This window comes from Rhinatrema bivittatum, chromosome 15 (genome assembly GCF_901001135.1).
Source record: "Rhinatrema bivittatum chromosome 15, aRhiBiv1.1, whole genome shotgun sequence".
In the NCBI taxonomy this organism is placed as follows: domain Eukaryota; kingdom Metazoa; phylum Chordata; class Amphibia; order Gymnophiona; family Rhinatrematidae; genus Rhinatrema; species Rhinatrema bivittatum.
The window spans coordinates 43,754,997-43,771,703 of record NC_042629.1 but is presented as its reverse complement, the minus strand read 5'-3'; the positions used below and the strand labels follow the sequence as shown (position 1 = coordinate 43,771,703).

At 43.2% G+C, this 16,707-nt stretch overlaps 1 protein-coding gene across 6 annotated transcripts in view; it reads right to left on the bottom strand.

The window, feature by feature from the left end:
• Nucleotides 1-16,707, bottom strand: part of LOC115076687 (beta-1,4-galactosyltransferase 3-like) — a 58,447-nt gene that overhangs the window by 10,917 nt on the left and 30,823 nt on the right. For all 6 annotated transcript variants that reach the window (XM_029578403.1, XM_029578405.1, XM_029578408.1 and 3 more), the window contains 3 exons: nt 11,053-11,288; nt 8,598-8,788; nt 116-238 (listed from right to left, as the gene is read on the bottom strand). In XM_029578403.1, the coding sequence (XP_029434263.1) occupies nt 116-238; nt 8,598-8,788; nt 11,053-11,288 (550 nt within the window). The remainder of the gene's footprint in view (nt 1-115; nt 239-8,597; nt 8,789-11,052; nt 11,289-16,707) is intronic.

Genomic DNA, 16,707 nt, shown 5'->3' with positions numbered 1-16,707 from the left:
CTTATACTTACACAAATCCACTCCCACTCCAAAGGTGCTTCTTAAAATCTTTAACTCCTGCATCGCCCGTGAAGGAGGCAAAAGAATGCATCCTGCTGCATGGCCCCGCTCTTACCTCATGGCGATGTCATCGTCTTCTCCACCCCATCCCCAATACGTGTTCGGAAATCCATTCATCCTCAAGTACTGCTCTGGAGTCATAGCCGAAACGCCTCCAAAATAGGTCCAATACGGCAGCCTAGGGAGGGACAGAAAATATCCAGGTGTCATTAAAGTGTAACTATTTAGCGCGGCTAACCAGATGTGTGAACGGACAGCAGCTAGAGCGGAGGCCTTGATCATGAAGTTTCAAGAACTTGTGCTGCGTCCAGTCCCTTTGGGGGGTTTAATATATACACACTTAGTTTTCTGTGGCTAACATTGCTGCTTCTTTAGTCCACCAATGCTGCAGTTTAACAATACAGACACCATTTATAGCCTACAACAGCACTATACAGCTACTGTACCTGCCCAGCTGATGGCGGGCATATTCGCGCTGTAATAATTTCTTCCAATTTCAATAATTAAGAAGCCCCTGATGCAGGCAAACATTTGTGCTGAAACGCTGCAGTACTGGGCATCTTCAGAAGCTAGCAGGTGTTAATATGCAGAACATTTTGGATTCAATAAGTCAAAAAACACTGTCTGAATGAACTTCTGAAATATCCATATGCTGCATGGTTTCGATTTCTTCATTTTGAAGAACACAAGTGCTTGATTATTCTTCTTCAATAGATTTTATTTGTATTAAAAAATACAAAATGTCTGTTGTTGATAGAAGATATACTACTTTGGTTGAACAGGTGGTACTGGATCATATCTTATGGCTAATATGCCTACCTAATGGCAAAAAAGCAATTTTATGAGAACAGCTTATATAACAGATGTAGATGTTTGGGTGCTCATTTCTCAGCGCTGTTCCCTTTTGTTGATTTGACTTTTGGAACACTGTTTCAGCTTTATTTGTTTTTTTTTAAATTGCTAAAATTGTATGTAACATTTACACACGAAATGCCTTTTAAAATTACTTCCTTTATGCATACTAAGCAGTGTGCGAGTGTGAGTGTGAGCTCTAGCAGACGTCTGTAGGGCCAATTAAAAAAAAATAAAATCCAACCATCCCACAGCTGGAACAGAGACGAAAGCTAAGCAGAATAAACTGTCCCACTAATGTAATGAGCTGGGTGCTAATATCCACTCTGTTTCCTCTTAACTGGAATTCCATCTGGGTGCCATGTTAGGCCTAGAATTGTTCATCATGGGGGCGGGGGGGGGGGAGATAATATTTGTGTGCGCCCCATGCATACTTTTCACTCATCTTTGCCCCAATTTTTCAAAAAGGAAGCATCTGCATGGACTTTCACTTTGAGAACTGCTGCAGGTACAGAGCACGAGTGGACACTTGTGTGCTTGCTCACTCCTTGTGCAAGCAGAGTTTTGCCAGGAAAAAAAAAATGAAGTACACATGTAGCTTTGAAAATACAAATCTAAAACAATACTTCCATTTATATACTGCAACAGCAGATACAAAAGCTGGCCAAGGTCGTGTACGACATCATTAGAACACAATCCCACAAGGATTAAAACATCAAACCTCAGCCACCAAAGAGCTCAGAACTTCCAAGCTCTTTCCGGGCCCTCCCCCCCCCAACCAAGTCAAGTACGGCCCAACACCACCCAGCTGTCCCCGAGGCTCCCCCTAAAACGCCACCAACGAGCTAAGCACCTCATTGAGTCCGAGCCTGGTTCATGGCGGCCCCATCACCCGATTCACATTGTGCAAACCGCCAGGAAGGAGACATTTGCAATAGGATGGTAACTCGCGCAGTGTTGCATCAAAGAAATGGCTTTTTTCAAATAGGAGGTGGGGGAAAGGGGAGACAACAGAACACTTAAAATAAGATGACAGGCGTCCCTCCTGCAGAAAAGAATTCATTTCTAAAATCCATAGCATATCCTCAGGGACTGATTTCAGTGAGCTCTGAGGGTTCAGGATCATAAAGACAGCACATAGCCTTACCCACCATCAAGATCTTTAATTCAGAAAGATTTTTAAAAAGGCACAAAGTTATCCAAGATCTCAAGAAGATCCTTTCTGTTCAACAACCTCCTCTCCGATAATGGAGACCGACCCATAACACCCATTCTCTTTTTTTTATTTTGTAATTTAAAGTTTTTATTGATTCTGAAATCATACAGATATTATAAAATCAACAGATTTTTCCTTGTCATCTCCCCCCCCAATAATCCCACATCTTGACCAGTCAAAAGTACAAAATATAAGCAAGATTCTGGTACACGAGGCGGATTTTAAAAGGGTTACGCGCGTAACCCTTTTAAAGTCGCTCCCGTGCACGCCGAGCCTATTTTGCATAGGCCCGGCAACGCACATATGTCCCAGGGCTTGAAAAAAGGGGCGGGGAGTGGGCAGGACCGAGGCCTCTGGCACAGCGGTCGTGCCGGGGATCGCAGGCCAGCAGTTGGTCGGCGCGTGCAACCTACGCCTGCCTAGAGGCAGGCGCAACTTATAAAATAAAGGTAGGGGGTGATTTAGGTAGGGCTAGGGGGCGGGTTAGGTAGGGGAAGGGAGGTGGGGGGGGGGGGGGTGGAGGGAACGGGGAAGGCCATCGGGGCTCCCCTAGGGCTCGGCGTGCGCAAGATGCACCTCCTTGTGCACGCCGACCCTGGATTTTATAACATGTGCGCAGTTGCGAGCGCATGTTATAAAATCGGGCGTAGCTACTAAAATTTGGCCCAAAGTTCACCATATTATCTCTTCACAGCCAAGTCACATAAGGCTGCCAGATTTTCAAGAATTTGTCCACCTTATCCTGACGAGTTGCAGTCAGTTTGCCTAGGTAAAACACTGAAAACAGTTTACATTCAACCTTTAAAATAGGCGGGCAATCCACTTTTTTCCAATGGTTTTCACCATACGTGTAAGCCAGTATGACCTTATTCCCCCTGAGATGTGGTTTGACATGACTAGAATTCACATAGTGCAATAACTGATTGTCTGCAAAATCCTCCTCTTGTGGTATGTGAAACAAATCACGAATCTTGTTAAAGCTAAACATCCTGCCTGCTTCCCACACCTGACCAATAACCTGTAGACTGAAGCACCTCCATCTCTGAAATGTGTGTCATGCGATAATCCAGGTAAGAAATCTTTATTGTCAAATCGAGGTTCCTACAAAAATGACACGAGAACCCAAGGAGAGTCCCCTTCCACCAGTCTCATATTTGTATCATGCGTTTAGTGTAAGGAGAAATTGAGAAGGCAGAGTTCTACAATGTTTTGGTAGTGCCAGCCTGCACTTGTTCAATATTTGCCCATTGTTTACCATCATGTACCCTATGCCATCCATTACTGCTTTCAACTGTGCGGCTATATAATATTTTTTTTTAATGTTGGGAACCCCCAGTCTATCAAGCGCCTTAGACTGATATAATACATAATCGAGCAACTTGAGGTGGCCTTCTTCAGATGAAGCTAAAAATCCACACCTGTACAGTTTTCAAAAAAAGGCGTCTGACAGCGCTATAGAGTTTGAAAAATGTACAAAATCCTAGGTAATACATTAATTTTTATAGATGCTATCCGCCCCAGCCATGAAAGATTATATCTGTTCCATATATCCATATATATTAAATTCGCTTTCTCTCTACTCAAATATAGACATGGTCGCCCATTTAAACAGAAAATTTGCAACTGAAAGCTACTGATGAGTCTCTGAAAGCCAAAGAGGCATAAATTTCTGATTTATCAATATTGATTTTAAATCCCGATACCTTGCTATAGGACCCCAATTCTGTCAACAAAATTGGTAAAGAATGCATGGGTTTGCTTATAGTGAAAAGGATATCAGCAAACAGATATTTTATGTGATGTAGACCTCACCCTGACCCCCATTAATATCCTTATTAGCCCTGCTCTTAGTTGAAAATGGTTCCAACACTAATGCAAAAAGTAATGGAGACAAAGGACAACCTTGTCTCGTGCCTCTCTGCACTGAAGAGGGTGTGGAGTAACCTCCATTAATCTTAATACTTGCTTCTGGACGTGTACACAATTTTCTTAACCCAGCGGATAAAATTAAAGCCTAGATCAAATTTTTCTAAAACTAGAAATAAAAATGCCCAATGTACCCTGTTGAAAGCTTTTCAGCACCTACAGACATCAAAACTGAAGAGAGAGAGTGATGATTTGCCCACCAAATTAAATCCAGAACCCTCCTAATATTATCAGACGCCATACGTCCTGGTATAAATCCTGATTGATCTTTGTGAACAATAATTGGCAACAATTAGCTAGAATTTTCACCAATAATTTAAGATCTATGTTAAGTAAAGATATGGGGTGGAAGGAACTTCACAAGGTTACATCCTTCCCTGGTTTAGGCAATACTGTCATACCTGCAACATTTGTATGAGGAGCTAATGACGTGTCTCCCAGAAAAGAATTAAATGCATTAGTTCATAATGGAACCACTTGATCCACGAACACTTTATAAAATTTACCCGTGAACCCATCTAACCCGGGTACTTTGCCTAATTTCAACTCCTTTATAGCGTGTGTCACCTCCATGCCTCCGATCTCCCTATTCAAAAGGACCCTCTGTTCTTCATTAATACAGGGAAGTTCTATTGTGGATAGATATGCAACCACATCCAAAGAAACAGATGAATATTTTTGATATAATTCAGCATAAAACTGAGAAAATCTCTCCCTGATACGTAAAGTTCGGAAAAGGTAGTTCCCTTCCAAATCTTTAGTATTTGTTTATTGCTCTGGTGTTTTTTTTTGAGAGGCTGAACTAAAAGTTTCCCAGCTTTATTCCCACCCTCAAAATACTGTTTAATCATATCTAAATGATATGATACTTCAGATATGTTCAATTGCTGTAGTTCTTGCCGTTCCTCAAACAACTTCATCAAATCTTCAAGTCATTTGTGTGTTTTATGGGTGCGTTCTAAAAGGTTTTTTTATTTGACTTTCCAACAATATTCTAATTTTAGTATTTTCTTTTTTCTTATAGTTGGTCTTCACTATCAGATGTCCACACAAAACAGCTTTAAGACCCTCCCACAGAGATACCACTGACATAACTCCATTAAATTCTACATATTCCATAATTATTCCCTGCAGCAGCTTACAAAAATCAGTACCTTGCAATAAAGCTCAATTGCAGCACCAATATTTCCCTGTGTCATCTTGTAAAAATATATCACAGAGAATAGGTGCATGGTCCGACCATGTTATTAATCCTAGACACATTGGAGTCTTTTGATACTAATAATTTATCAACTAGAAACATATCTATTCTAGAGTACGACTCATGGGATTTAGAATAATAGGAGAAATCTTTCATTAGTATGTAGAAATCGCCAAATATGCACAACCCCGAATTTATTCATTAATGCTTTCAAGCTTGAATGTTGGATAATGGGAACACTGGTCTTCGCTGCTGAAGTATCATCATATGGATTTAATACTACATTGAAGTCCCCTCCCATAATAAGATAGACCCCTGTAATACTTTCTAATGTATCCTGGAGATTCTGAAAAAATTTGGAGTGATCTACATTGGGACCATAATCATTTATAAAAATACTAGCCGTTAAGCCCGTAACAACGGGCTACATTTAATTTTTCTGTCCATTTCCTTCCCACTTCCTCCCCCCCCTCACCTCCCCCCTCTAGTCTCCCTCCCCCCACTCTCTCCTCCCTCCCACCTCCCCCCTCTATTCTCCCTCTCCTCCCTCCCCCCACCTCACTCTCTCCTCCCTCCCCCCTCCCCCCTCTATTCTCCCTCTCCTCCCTCCCCCCACCTCACTCTCTCCTCCCTCACCCCTCCCCTCACTCTCTCCCCCCTCCTCCCCTCAGCTCACTCTCTCCTCCCTCCCCTCACTCACTCCCCTCCCAGCTCATCCACAACCGACAGACAGGGGGTCTCCCTCCCGCGTCGCCGCCGCTACTGCTCCTCCCTGCCTCGCTCGCACCGCCACTACTACTCCTGCTGCTCCTGCTTGTCGCCGCCGCCACTCCTGCTGCTCGCCGCCGCTCCTGATGGTTGCTGCTGCTGCCGCCGCCGCCGCTCCTGCTCCTAAGGAGCAGGCGCCATTTTTTTTTTCCGGGCACGCTCTGCTCTGGCCGACATGCTCGCATGCGCGGTAGAGCTGCTCTCTACTGCGCATTTGCGGCACGTCGGTCCGGGCTCCCTTATCTAGTAGATATACCCCAGTGGAAGTAGACATTTGTAATATTAAATACCTCCCATCCGTATCCTGCTGTAATGTCTGAAAATCAGTGCAAATCTTGTGGGATAGCAATATACCTACCCCACCATATTTATTTTTGAGTGAATTGGATGCTAGACAAACCTGTGGATAGCATTGATTATTAACCTATCAGGCATGAACCATATAGAACTTTTGGGCTGATATCTGGTCAACCGAGGTAGCAAGGATTATAAGATTTATCAAATCTCTATATATTAGGAAGCAAAATAACCATAATCTAGACACCTTGTAATCCCCCTCCCCTCACCTAAACAAAATCAGCAGAGCCCTGTCTGACTCCCTTGATAATGAAGGAATGACGTCACTATATGTATGTATGTATATATATATATATATATATACATACATACATACATACACAGATTACTAGAGATCTGTTGCTACCAAATCCAGAAAATTGGCTGAAAAATTGTTTCGCTAACAGGCCATATAGAAATGCCTCAGGTTTCAGACAACTTAGAAGAAGTGAATCCACAAGATTGCCTCCGTAAGCGACGGCTGCCATTAGCTGCCCTTTTCCACTTTGAAAATTATTTTGGAGGATCATTCAAGGTTTCGGTTGGTTCCATAAGTAAAGTAGCAGTGATCCCAGCAGAACGTAAGATCTGTGATGTAACCCCGCTAATAGCGAAGGCAAGCCCAAAGGGGAACAGCCATCTAGATCTGATGTTCTCTCTTCTCAAAACCTTTGTGATCATATGTAAGCTTTTCCTTTTTTGTAATGTCAGTGGAGACAAATCAGAATATACTGCCACTCTATGCCCCTGCCACAGCACTGGGCCTTCTCTTCTCACAGCTCAAAAGTATTTCTTCCTTCATCTGATAACTCTAGAAACAAGCAATTATGTCCCTAGGCAAGTTACCTCTTTTTGGACCCAGAGCATGGTGAGCCCTTTCAATCCCAGTATCACTGGTGTTAACCTCCTCACAGTCCTTGGAAAGAAGGAATCTGCTCAGCTGGTGCACCACTGCCAAGGAGTCAGTATAATCCTTGTGGTCAGGAATCCCTCTGAAGCGGAGGTTACACCTTCGCGGTCTGTTCTCTAAGTCCTCCAGCTTTTCTTGTATTGAAGACTGCATAGTATCCAAAACTATCAATTTATTTATTTTTTTTTAATGTAGCTTTGTGTTCGATTCAGCCTGTTCTTCCACTTGGATTTCCAGCTCATCAACCCTCCGTTTGATTTCCCTGACTGTAGAATCTCTGTTTTTTTCACTCCCATAATATTAGCGTTCAGTTCTTTAAACCAGGATGTGAAATCTGCTCTGGATAAGTTCTCCTGTGAGACAGAACTAATTTTGCTGGCTTGTTGCTCCGTTTGCCAGTCGGGTCGGGCCCGCTTTCATTGGCCATCCTGTCATCCGACTTCCTCCTCCAGTGCAATCGCCACATATGAAAAGTGCCGCAGATCCAGCGATTTCTTCTTGGTCGACATCGGGGTGGTAACAGGAGCCTTTCAAGAGCCCAGATCTATAAATTAAAATCGCTGCTGGAGGTCCAGTAAAGTAGAAAATAAGCAGGGGGGAGTGAGCGGGAGCAAGCCGTTTAGGCTCCCATCGACTGTGGTGATGTCACTTTCTCCATGCTTATTCTCTAAGGGCCCAACACTTAATCCTTTCCTCTTGACACCCCATCTCTAGCACCACTAATGACCTCAAGTTTCTCATCTAGAATCAACTGTAGTGAAAAAACAAAACAAAACTATGTGCCCAAAAGGCAGAAAAAAACTAATACAATTATGTATCTCTGGGATATACTTGGTAGAGGTGCCCTGCTTGCCTACAATAAAACATGCCCCCAAGAACCTCTCTGCTCAATATTACTCAAAATCCAGACTTTTAGCCACAATAAGGGTGGGGCAACTTTCAGAGAACTGATTTACGATGACTACTATTACTACTACAACATAGGGTAAAATGCTTTTTACATGCAGAGCCTCACTTTGAAACCTGCCCACTATGTGTGTTCTTCTGAGCTGTGTGTCTAATCCGCAAAGCGCAGGGTTTTACATTAAGCAAAGCAACACAAGAAACACTAATTTTTACCTTGATGTTCTCAGTCCTACAAAAAATGTACATATTCCTGAATCAACTATCTTGGCAGCAGGAACTTAAGATGAGATCCTACCAGTCTCTAAACACAAAGGCCCAAGTTTGGAGGCAGACAAAATGTCTTCTTGCTGGTTCTTAGGATCAGACTAGGATGCAGAAAGATCTTATTTTACCCGAGGCACAGCTTTCTGAAGTTACAGTACCTGTATTTGAACTTGTCCATGGCGCTCGACATATGTTTAGGGTATGTATGGTCACAGATGTAGAAATTGTTATCGTTCTCTGGAATGAGGTCCACGTCGTGCATGATTAGGCAGTCCCAGTCCTCATTCTTCAGGGCTTCCTTCACTCCAACATTAAGTAGCTTTGCTCTGTTGAATGTACCATTTCCAGCCTATACAAAATAAATAAATAAATAAAAAACAAGCACAGATCCTTACTCGTCAAACACACTGGCCAGAGTGACCCAAGGTTGGAAGGCTGTACGAGACGCCTGCCCAAAGATGCAAAGAACTGCACCCCAAAAAAAGGAAAGAAAAAAGCAGTTACATATGAATGTATGTAATATACTGCAAAGGTGCAGCGTTTCATCATCTGAACTCTGAAGATACATACCTATAGTTAGATCTGAACGCTATAGAATAAATTCCATTCTGCAGACGCATAAGAACAGCGAATAAGCATTTAGCTGAACACAATGAAAACATGCATTGTGATTCTCAAACCAGTCTTTGAGGGAGCCTCCCTATCCAGGCAGGTTTTCAAGATATCCCTAATGAATATTCATGAGAAATATTTGTTTACATTGGGTTTAAGAACCAGGCTGATGGACAGAGAATCTCTGAAATATTGCCCTTTATGCTCTTGCAGGACAAGAAAGCTTTGTTGCTCTATGATCGAATAGCTAGACCGCTGCAGACATGATCCCCAGTGGGCAACCTATTTGTAAATCTTAGACTACTACATTCAAACACTTTACCAAATAAAAGTAGCCAGAAATCCAGTCTCATGAAGCTTGATTCCAACAGCTGCCACAGCTGGGACCAAAAAAAAAAGCTGAGCTCTTAGGTTTTTTTCAGCTGAAGATTCACATAAAATTTCGGCACGCTATTCATTCACCTAAACTTAGGCTCCTAAATTAGATGCCCAGTTCTGAAAGTCAGTGCTAAGCTCCTAACTTTGTTTCCCCAACTCTAGCACTGCTATAGCCACCCACTTTTTAGGACCCTGAAACTAGGAGCCTAAATTTAGACCCTCAGCCCTTGTAAACTTCCATAAAAGTCACTTTCAGGTGCCTAAATTCTTTGAAAATTGGCCCTCTCTGTTCTAGGCTCCAATTCCCAGCCTCCCCAAGGAGAGCAAAGAGAAGTAGGAACTGGGAGAGCAGCTGACTAGGTCAAAAGGGAGACCTGAGCTACCTAAGTCCCTAAGATACAGTGATCCACAAATTATAGTTTGGAGACAGCCTGTTGGCTAAGTGGCCGCATTATGCAAAGCCACCAGGAAAGTTCCTGGCTTTACTCTTAAATTGGGTCGGCCGGGAGCTGCTGCAGAGGCGACGCTCGCAGAGCTTGGTGGGGAGAAGGTCATGGTCATTGCATTGCCTTCTGTCAATTAGGGGACATTTAGCAATGATTATCCATCCTTTTGTTACCAGCAGGCTTGACTAAATTAACTCGATCAGTCATGGACTAGCTCATGTCACTCATTGTATGTGCTAAAAAGGATGCAAGTAAAATTAAAAAAAAAAATAATAATAATTTGACCATTTACTATCTGACCTTTATTTGTTAGCTGCTGCATCACAAATACAACTAAAGGATGCTATGTTGGTGTTTACATGTCTCCACTATGATTACCTGCAGTATCTAGCAATGTGGTTGAGGGACTATGTACCGGCCATGAGACTCATCTCTACAATTTTTTTTTATTATACCAACATTTGCCAGGAAGTGTTTTTTTGTTATTTTGAGCCTCAAGCTTGGAATACTATGCCAGTAGGCCACAGGCCAATTATATTTGGCACAGGAACAAGGTGAAGTCCTGGACTTTTGAGCAGTTATCTGGGAACTTGACATAGATTAAGTGAAAGAAGTAGTTGAATTATTTTTGCTGTTTTAGTGTTATGATGTAGCATTTTTGAGCAGTTACTCAAGATCTGACAGGGATCAAGTTGGAATGGTGATATTACTTTTGTTTACGTATCTGTTTTATAATGTTGTATGTGTTTTCTATTTACAATTTATTGTACCTCTCCTTGAAGTTTTGCGATGAAAAACGAGTAATAAAAAAAGTTTTAATTAAAATTGCTTTAGGTCAACATATAGTAGCTGGAATCAGAACCCATGATCGCAGGGTGCCCAGGACCATTGCAGGAAGATTGGGGAGGGGGAGAAGAGAGTGAGAGCATTAAAAAAAAAAAAATTAAAAAATAGGGGGAAAATCTCCTGGAGTAGTTGCAAATGAAAGCTCAAGACATCAGATCCCAGCCCAGGAAGTACAAAGCAGCAAGAGAAAAATACCAGTCAAAAATAAGTTTTATTATACACTAGTACATGCAAAAAAAGTAAAAAAAAAAAAAAAAAAACCACAACCCAAAAAACCAAAAGGAGACATTCCCGACAAATTTATTGAGGCAGAATAGAGCTCCCGAGTTACCTGATGAACCACGTAGATACCATACTGGAGCTGCTGACGCTGTAGAAATGGATGCAGGTAGTACAGAAGATACCAAAGATGCAGCTCTCTGTTCCTGTGTGGTATGATGATCGCCGATTTATAACGGGCTATGCAATGAGGCGGCCTGTAGTATCCACCAGGCTGAACGTAGGGGTTTTTCTTGACAATTCTTCTCTCACTAGGGAGTTTTCTGAAGAGGATCTTTATTGGACCAACTGTATGCAGATGTAAACAAAAACATCATTTAAGAACTTTGCTGGCATCTCTAGTCACTGCTCAAGAGCAACAAGATGGCTAGGTCCATACAGCAACTTAAAATTGTATGCAGCAGTAGTACAGTTAAGACTTCCTTCTTTCTACCTATTTCTTGCTAACATTTTAGCCTACTTTCCGAAGAGAAGGCTGCTTACGAGATCACCATGTCAGCCTCCCCCCACTTTTGTGTTTGGTGATTTTCAGGACATATTGGGGATCCAACAAGATCCCGACAGGCAGGAATGGTGCAAGAGTATTTGGCGCCCTAGGAGAACCTTCAGTTATGCAAACCCTTGCCCTACCCCTCCCCTGCCCCCAAATTTACCTATTGGAGGCAATTCCAGCACAGCGGCTCTAAGCACGGCAGTATGGGCTCCGGCATAGCACCCTTCTGGGTCTTGTGCGGCCACGATTTTACCGTCCTCAAAATTTTGGCGCTCTAGAAGACAACCGCCTAGTTTGCCTAATGGAAGCACCAGCCTTGCTGACAGGGCTATTTTGGGGGAATCAATGTATAAGGCTGGATGTGCATGTGCTCCAAAAAACATAGGCTCCATTAGTTGTGTGTACAATTTCTTGTGAGCATGGGGTCAACAACTGTGAATGCGGGACTGATGATTTCGTGGTAACTATTTCACACAGCCTTAAAGAGGAATTGGGTTTGAAGTCCAAGCCCATCTCCTGCTTCCTGTGGCAGGCTGGGGATGCTGCAGAATCCTCCCCAGGAGAAGTAAGTCCCAGCCACAGCCCAAACAATGGCACTTCGTGGCCAGGCTAAAGGTGCATGCATCCCAGGTCCTGCAGGTACTGCAATGTCTGAGCTAGCTATGGGAGGTGTTAAAAAGATGGGGAAAAATCCCTAGAGAGTGTTCCAAGTGAAGACTCAGTGCCATAGCCCAGTACAGGCCAGATCTGACCGAACTGGAAGCCCTTAAAAAAAAAAGGGATGAGAAGGAGGAAATTGCCAGGCCAAATACACACAAAAAAACAAAAAAAAAAAAAAAAGTAGTGTACTCCTAGTGAGTTAGGGAGAGTACTAAAAATTATTTTCTTTTTTTACTACACAGTTCTTAGTTTAATGCATGCTGGTACACACTGTACTTACATGCAGAGCCATTCTGCTGTTGCATCTACTCTGTGTCTAATGCTCTTGAACATTAGACACAGATTAGAACAAAGATTATGTTTTCTTGACAAGAAAGGACAGTACACATTGAAATCGTCGGTTCGGTGTGCTGCGGCAGTCAAAAAAGCAAACAGAATGTTGGGAATTATTAGAAAGGGAATGGTGAATAAAACGGAAAATGTCATAATGCCTCTATCGTCCATGGTGAGACCGCACCTTGAATACTGTGTACAATTCTGGTCGCCGCATCTCAAAAAAGATATAATTGCGATGGAGAAGGTACAGAGAAGGGCTACCAAAATGATAAAGAGGAATGGAACAACTCCCCTATGAGGAAAGACTAAAGAGGTTAGGACTTTTCAGCTTGGAGAAGAGACGACTGAGGGGGGGATATGATAGAGATGTTTAAAATCATGAGAGGTCTAGAACGGGTAGATGTGAATCGGTTATTTACTCTTTCGGATAGTAGAAAGACTAGGGGGCACTCCATGAAGTTAGATGGGGCACATTTAAAACTAATCGGAGAAAGTTCTTTTTTACTCAACGCACAATTAAACTCTGGAATTTGTTGCCAGAGGATGTGGTTAGTGCAGTTAGTATAGCTGTGTTTAAAAAAGGATTGGATAAGTTCTTGGAGGAGAAGTCCATTAACTGCTATTAAGTTCACTTAGAGAATAGCCACTGCCATTAGCAATGGTAACATGGAATAGACTTAGTTTTTGGGTACTTGCCAGGTTCTTGTGGCCTGGATTGGCCACTGTTGGAAACAGGATGCTGGGCTTGATGGACCCTTGGTCTGACCCAGTATGGCATGTTCTTATGTTCTTAAGTGACCAAACAGAGGAACAGAGAACAAAGAACTGATGTTAGCAGAAAGGTTGCAAATCGTCTGAGGACCAGGAAATACAGTGCTCGAACATAACTCGCCTTGAGCTACCAGTGAAAAGTCATGAGATAAATACAAGTAAATAAAAACAACAACATTACTGAACTTCTATAGGAAGTTCCTAGGAAGTTCTTCTGTAAAAAAATAAAATAAAAATAGCACTATTATGGATTAGTATGATGCAAAACTGCCGTAATTTCTAGAACTGTGTTTAACAGGAAATTAGATTTAAAGTAAAAGGTGAAATGACTTCTTACCTGATAATTTCCTTTCCTCTAGGACAGGCAGGCTAGTCCATACAAGTGGGTTATGGATTCCAACCAGCAGATGGGGACGGAGGTTAACTGACTCACTCATATAACACTGCACTGACAGCAGCCTGCCAGAGTTTCCTGGAAAAGCCAACTGTGGACAACTGACAGACACTTAAACATTAAATATTCTACATTACCTCACCAAAACAAACAAAAAAAAAAAAATCAGTGCCTTCACTTTCAGTAGAACAAGATGCACTGGATTTAGAAAGAAGGAAATGCAGCAACAGAAGCCAGAAAAGAAAGCGCACAAGCATATGTAACTGATCAGATAAACTTTAGGGCATAAACTTTCCTGACCATGTCTAGAACCCACTGGTCGAAAGTGATATAGGTCCACCCCTGTTAAAAACAGATGGACCCCCAAAAATTCATTGTGCGGGAGCAGGACGCTCTGGATTTGGAGATTGTCCTTACCAATCTTCCTTGACTGAGACCTTCCGAAAGAACAAGATCTCCGACCTTCCAATCCTCTGTTCTAGTGAAATCTTAGGAAGCTGCGAAACTGACTTCTAGAGAAGGAGTGTGGCGATGATTTCTTATCTTCCAGCAGCAGAGGAATTTTGGAATCACCCCAGTGATATGCCATCTCATCCCTGAATAAAAGGCAGCCCTTGAAGGGCAGCTTTGTCAGATTTGACTTAAAAATAGGATCAGCCGGCCAATTGTGTAACCATAGTAGATGCCACCCACTAGCAGCTGTACATGCCAGATCATAGCCTACATCAGCTAAGAAAGTGCCCCTGGTTCCAAAGGCCCACTCTCTCCCAGTGCATCCTAAGCTTCTTGGGTCAAACACATACTTGCGTGCGCTACAATGCAGCAGCAAGCAGAGATCTGCAAATTCATGACCATAGCTTCTAGGCTTGCTTCATGATAGCTTCAATCTTACGATTTTGAGTGTCTTTCAGGGCAGCTCCACCGTCCACTGGAATAGTGGTTCTTTTAGTCACAGGAGTCGACTATAGTATCCACTCTTGGAAAGCAAAATTGTTCCTCCACCCGAGGGTAGATCTCCACTAAGAACCGGCCCCTTTTAAAATTATCTTCTGAGGGGGGAGGGGGAAGGGAGAGGGGTTGGGAAGAGTAACTCTGAAGGGGAAAGGGGTATTACTGTTTGGCCTATGTTAACTTCACTATTGCATGATGCAGCAGAATCCAAGCATCAGCAATTATTTGTACATGTTATCGAATGTATAATAGGAATAAAAATTGTTTGAACGTAAAATTATCTTCTGGGGCATGCCATTCCAAATCAGTTAGTTCTTGAACTGCTTCTTGAAGAGGGGAAAAATAAAAATACACGACACCTTCCGCAAACTGACCATAATGGAGTCCTTCTGAGTTTTAGATGAACCCCTCTCTTCAAGGCCCAGTTCATTCAGCAACTGGGAGATCAATGTGAACAACTCATCCAGATGAAAAAGCTGCAGCATGGTCTTGTGTGCTTTTGCTGCCAAAGAACCATAAGAACATAAGAAAATGCCATACAGGGTCAGACCAAGGGTCCATCAAGCCCAGCATCCTGTTTCCAACAGTGGCCAATCCAGTGGCCATCCTCCAAATCAACCTCTCCAACCTCAGAAGAGCCAGTATACTCTTCCAAGGAGTCCTTCGAAATATCGGGATCCTCCTTCTCGTCTTCCCAATTGACAGTCCCTCTATTTATTTCGCCTTGGAGGGAAAGAGTAAGGGGATGAGCGTTTCCTGTTCTACGAGGGAGGCAACCCCGTTGGGGATTCACTCTGGACTCCAAATATAGCCCTTCCTGTCCCCTGCAAAAGGTCTGTAGGCCTTTGAAAAATTCTAGCCATTAAAAGGACAGATAAATCCATGTCTGGTACCAAGGGAGCAGGTAAGGCTACCTCCAACAGACCTTTAAGGTCTCAGCAGTTACAGGTGAGAGAAGGAAGAGGAGGGAGCTCATCTCCCTCCTGGCCGGGGGTGGGGGCCCTTAGGTGATTACCTCCTCACATGGGGGGGGTCTCCATCTGCCAGCCCATCCATCTGCAATTGGGACTACCCCACTTGGGGCAAAACACTTCGGGGGCCCACCTTGAGTGGGTTGGCTGTACAACCCTCATGACAGGCTGCACAGAGTGGGAGCCATTTCCCACACAGACTGCTTGGTGCTAAGTTGCTGCACTACTTATCATGCAGCCTTGTCTCCCGTGACTCAAAATGCCTGCTGCTCTCATTCCTGTTGTGCGCTAGCAGGCTACCTGTTCCCCCACAGCTGAAATCACCATGCTGTTGCTGACTCTGCCTGGATTTCCACTGCTTCTCAAATCGAAAGCAGACATGCAGCAATGCCGTGGGGGTTTTTTTTTTTCAGTCACACACACTCACACTAAGGACAGCGTGGTGCAAATACCTCCTCCAGAGCCCAGCCAAGGGAGAGGGAAAGCAGCAGTCGAGAAGGAAGAGGCAAAAAGCACAAGAGGTCCGAGACAAAAGCTCCTTACCCTTCTAGAAATGAAGCTGCTGCCTTCAGAGGGAGAGGACCACTTGCCTTCACCTCTAAACTTCCCTTCGCAATAGGAGGGAGACCCTGCTATCACTTCAGGAGCACTGCATACGATCCTGACAGGTCTATGCCCACAGGCAAGTATGCATGTCCACCATCTGCTGGAGAGGGAGAATACTGGCAGGCTGGTGTCAGTAAAGTACTATACGAGTCAGTTAATCTGTCTCTATCTGCTGGTTGGCATACAAAAACCCACTTGTGTGGAATAGCCTACTTGGATAAAGAGGAAAGGAAAATTGGTTCTTACCTGCTAATTTTTGTTCCTGTACCACAGATCAGTCCAGACAAGTGGGTTTATGGATCCCTACCAATAGATGGAGGCAGAGAACAAACCTTTGAGGCACTGCTACATATCCGAAAGTGCCACCTGCAGTCGCTCAGTATTGACCTGTACCCAAGCCAAAGTGTCTAACCCCAACCTCCAGGATCTCTTCCTCAAAAAAAAAAAAAAAAAAAAAAAAAGCTGCGGCAAAAGTTGAAAAACTCTCAAACTGACCCGTGAAATAGGGGCAAGAAAAAGTGAAAA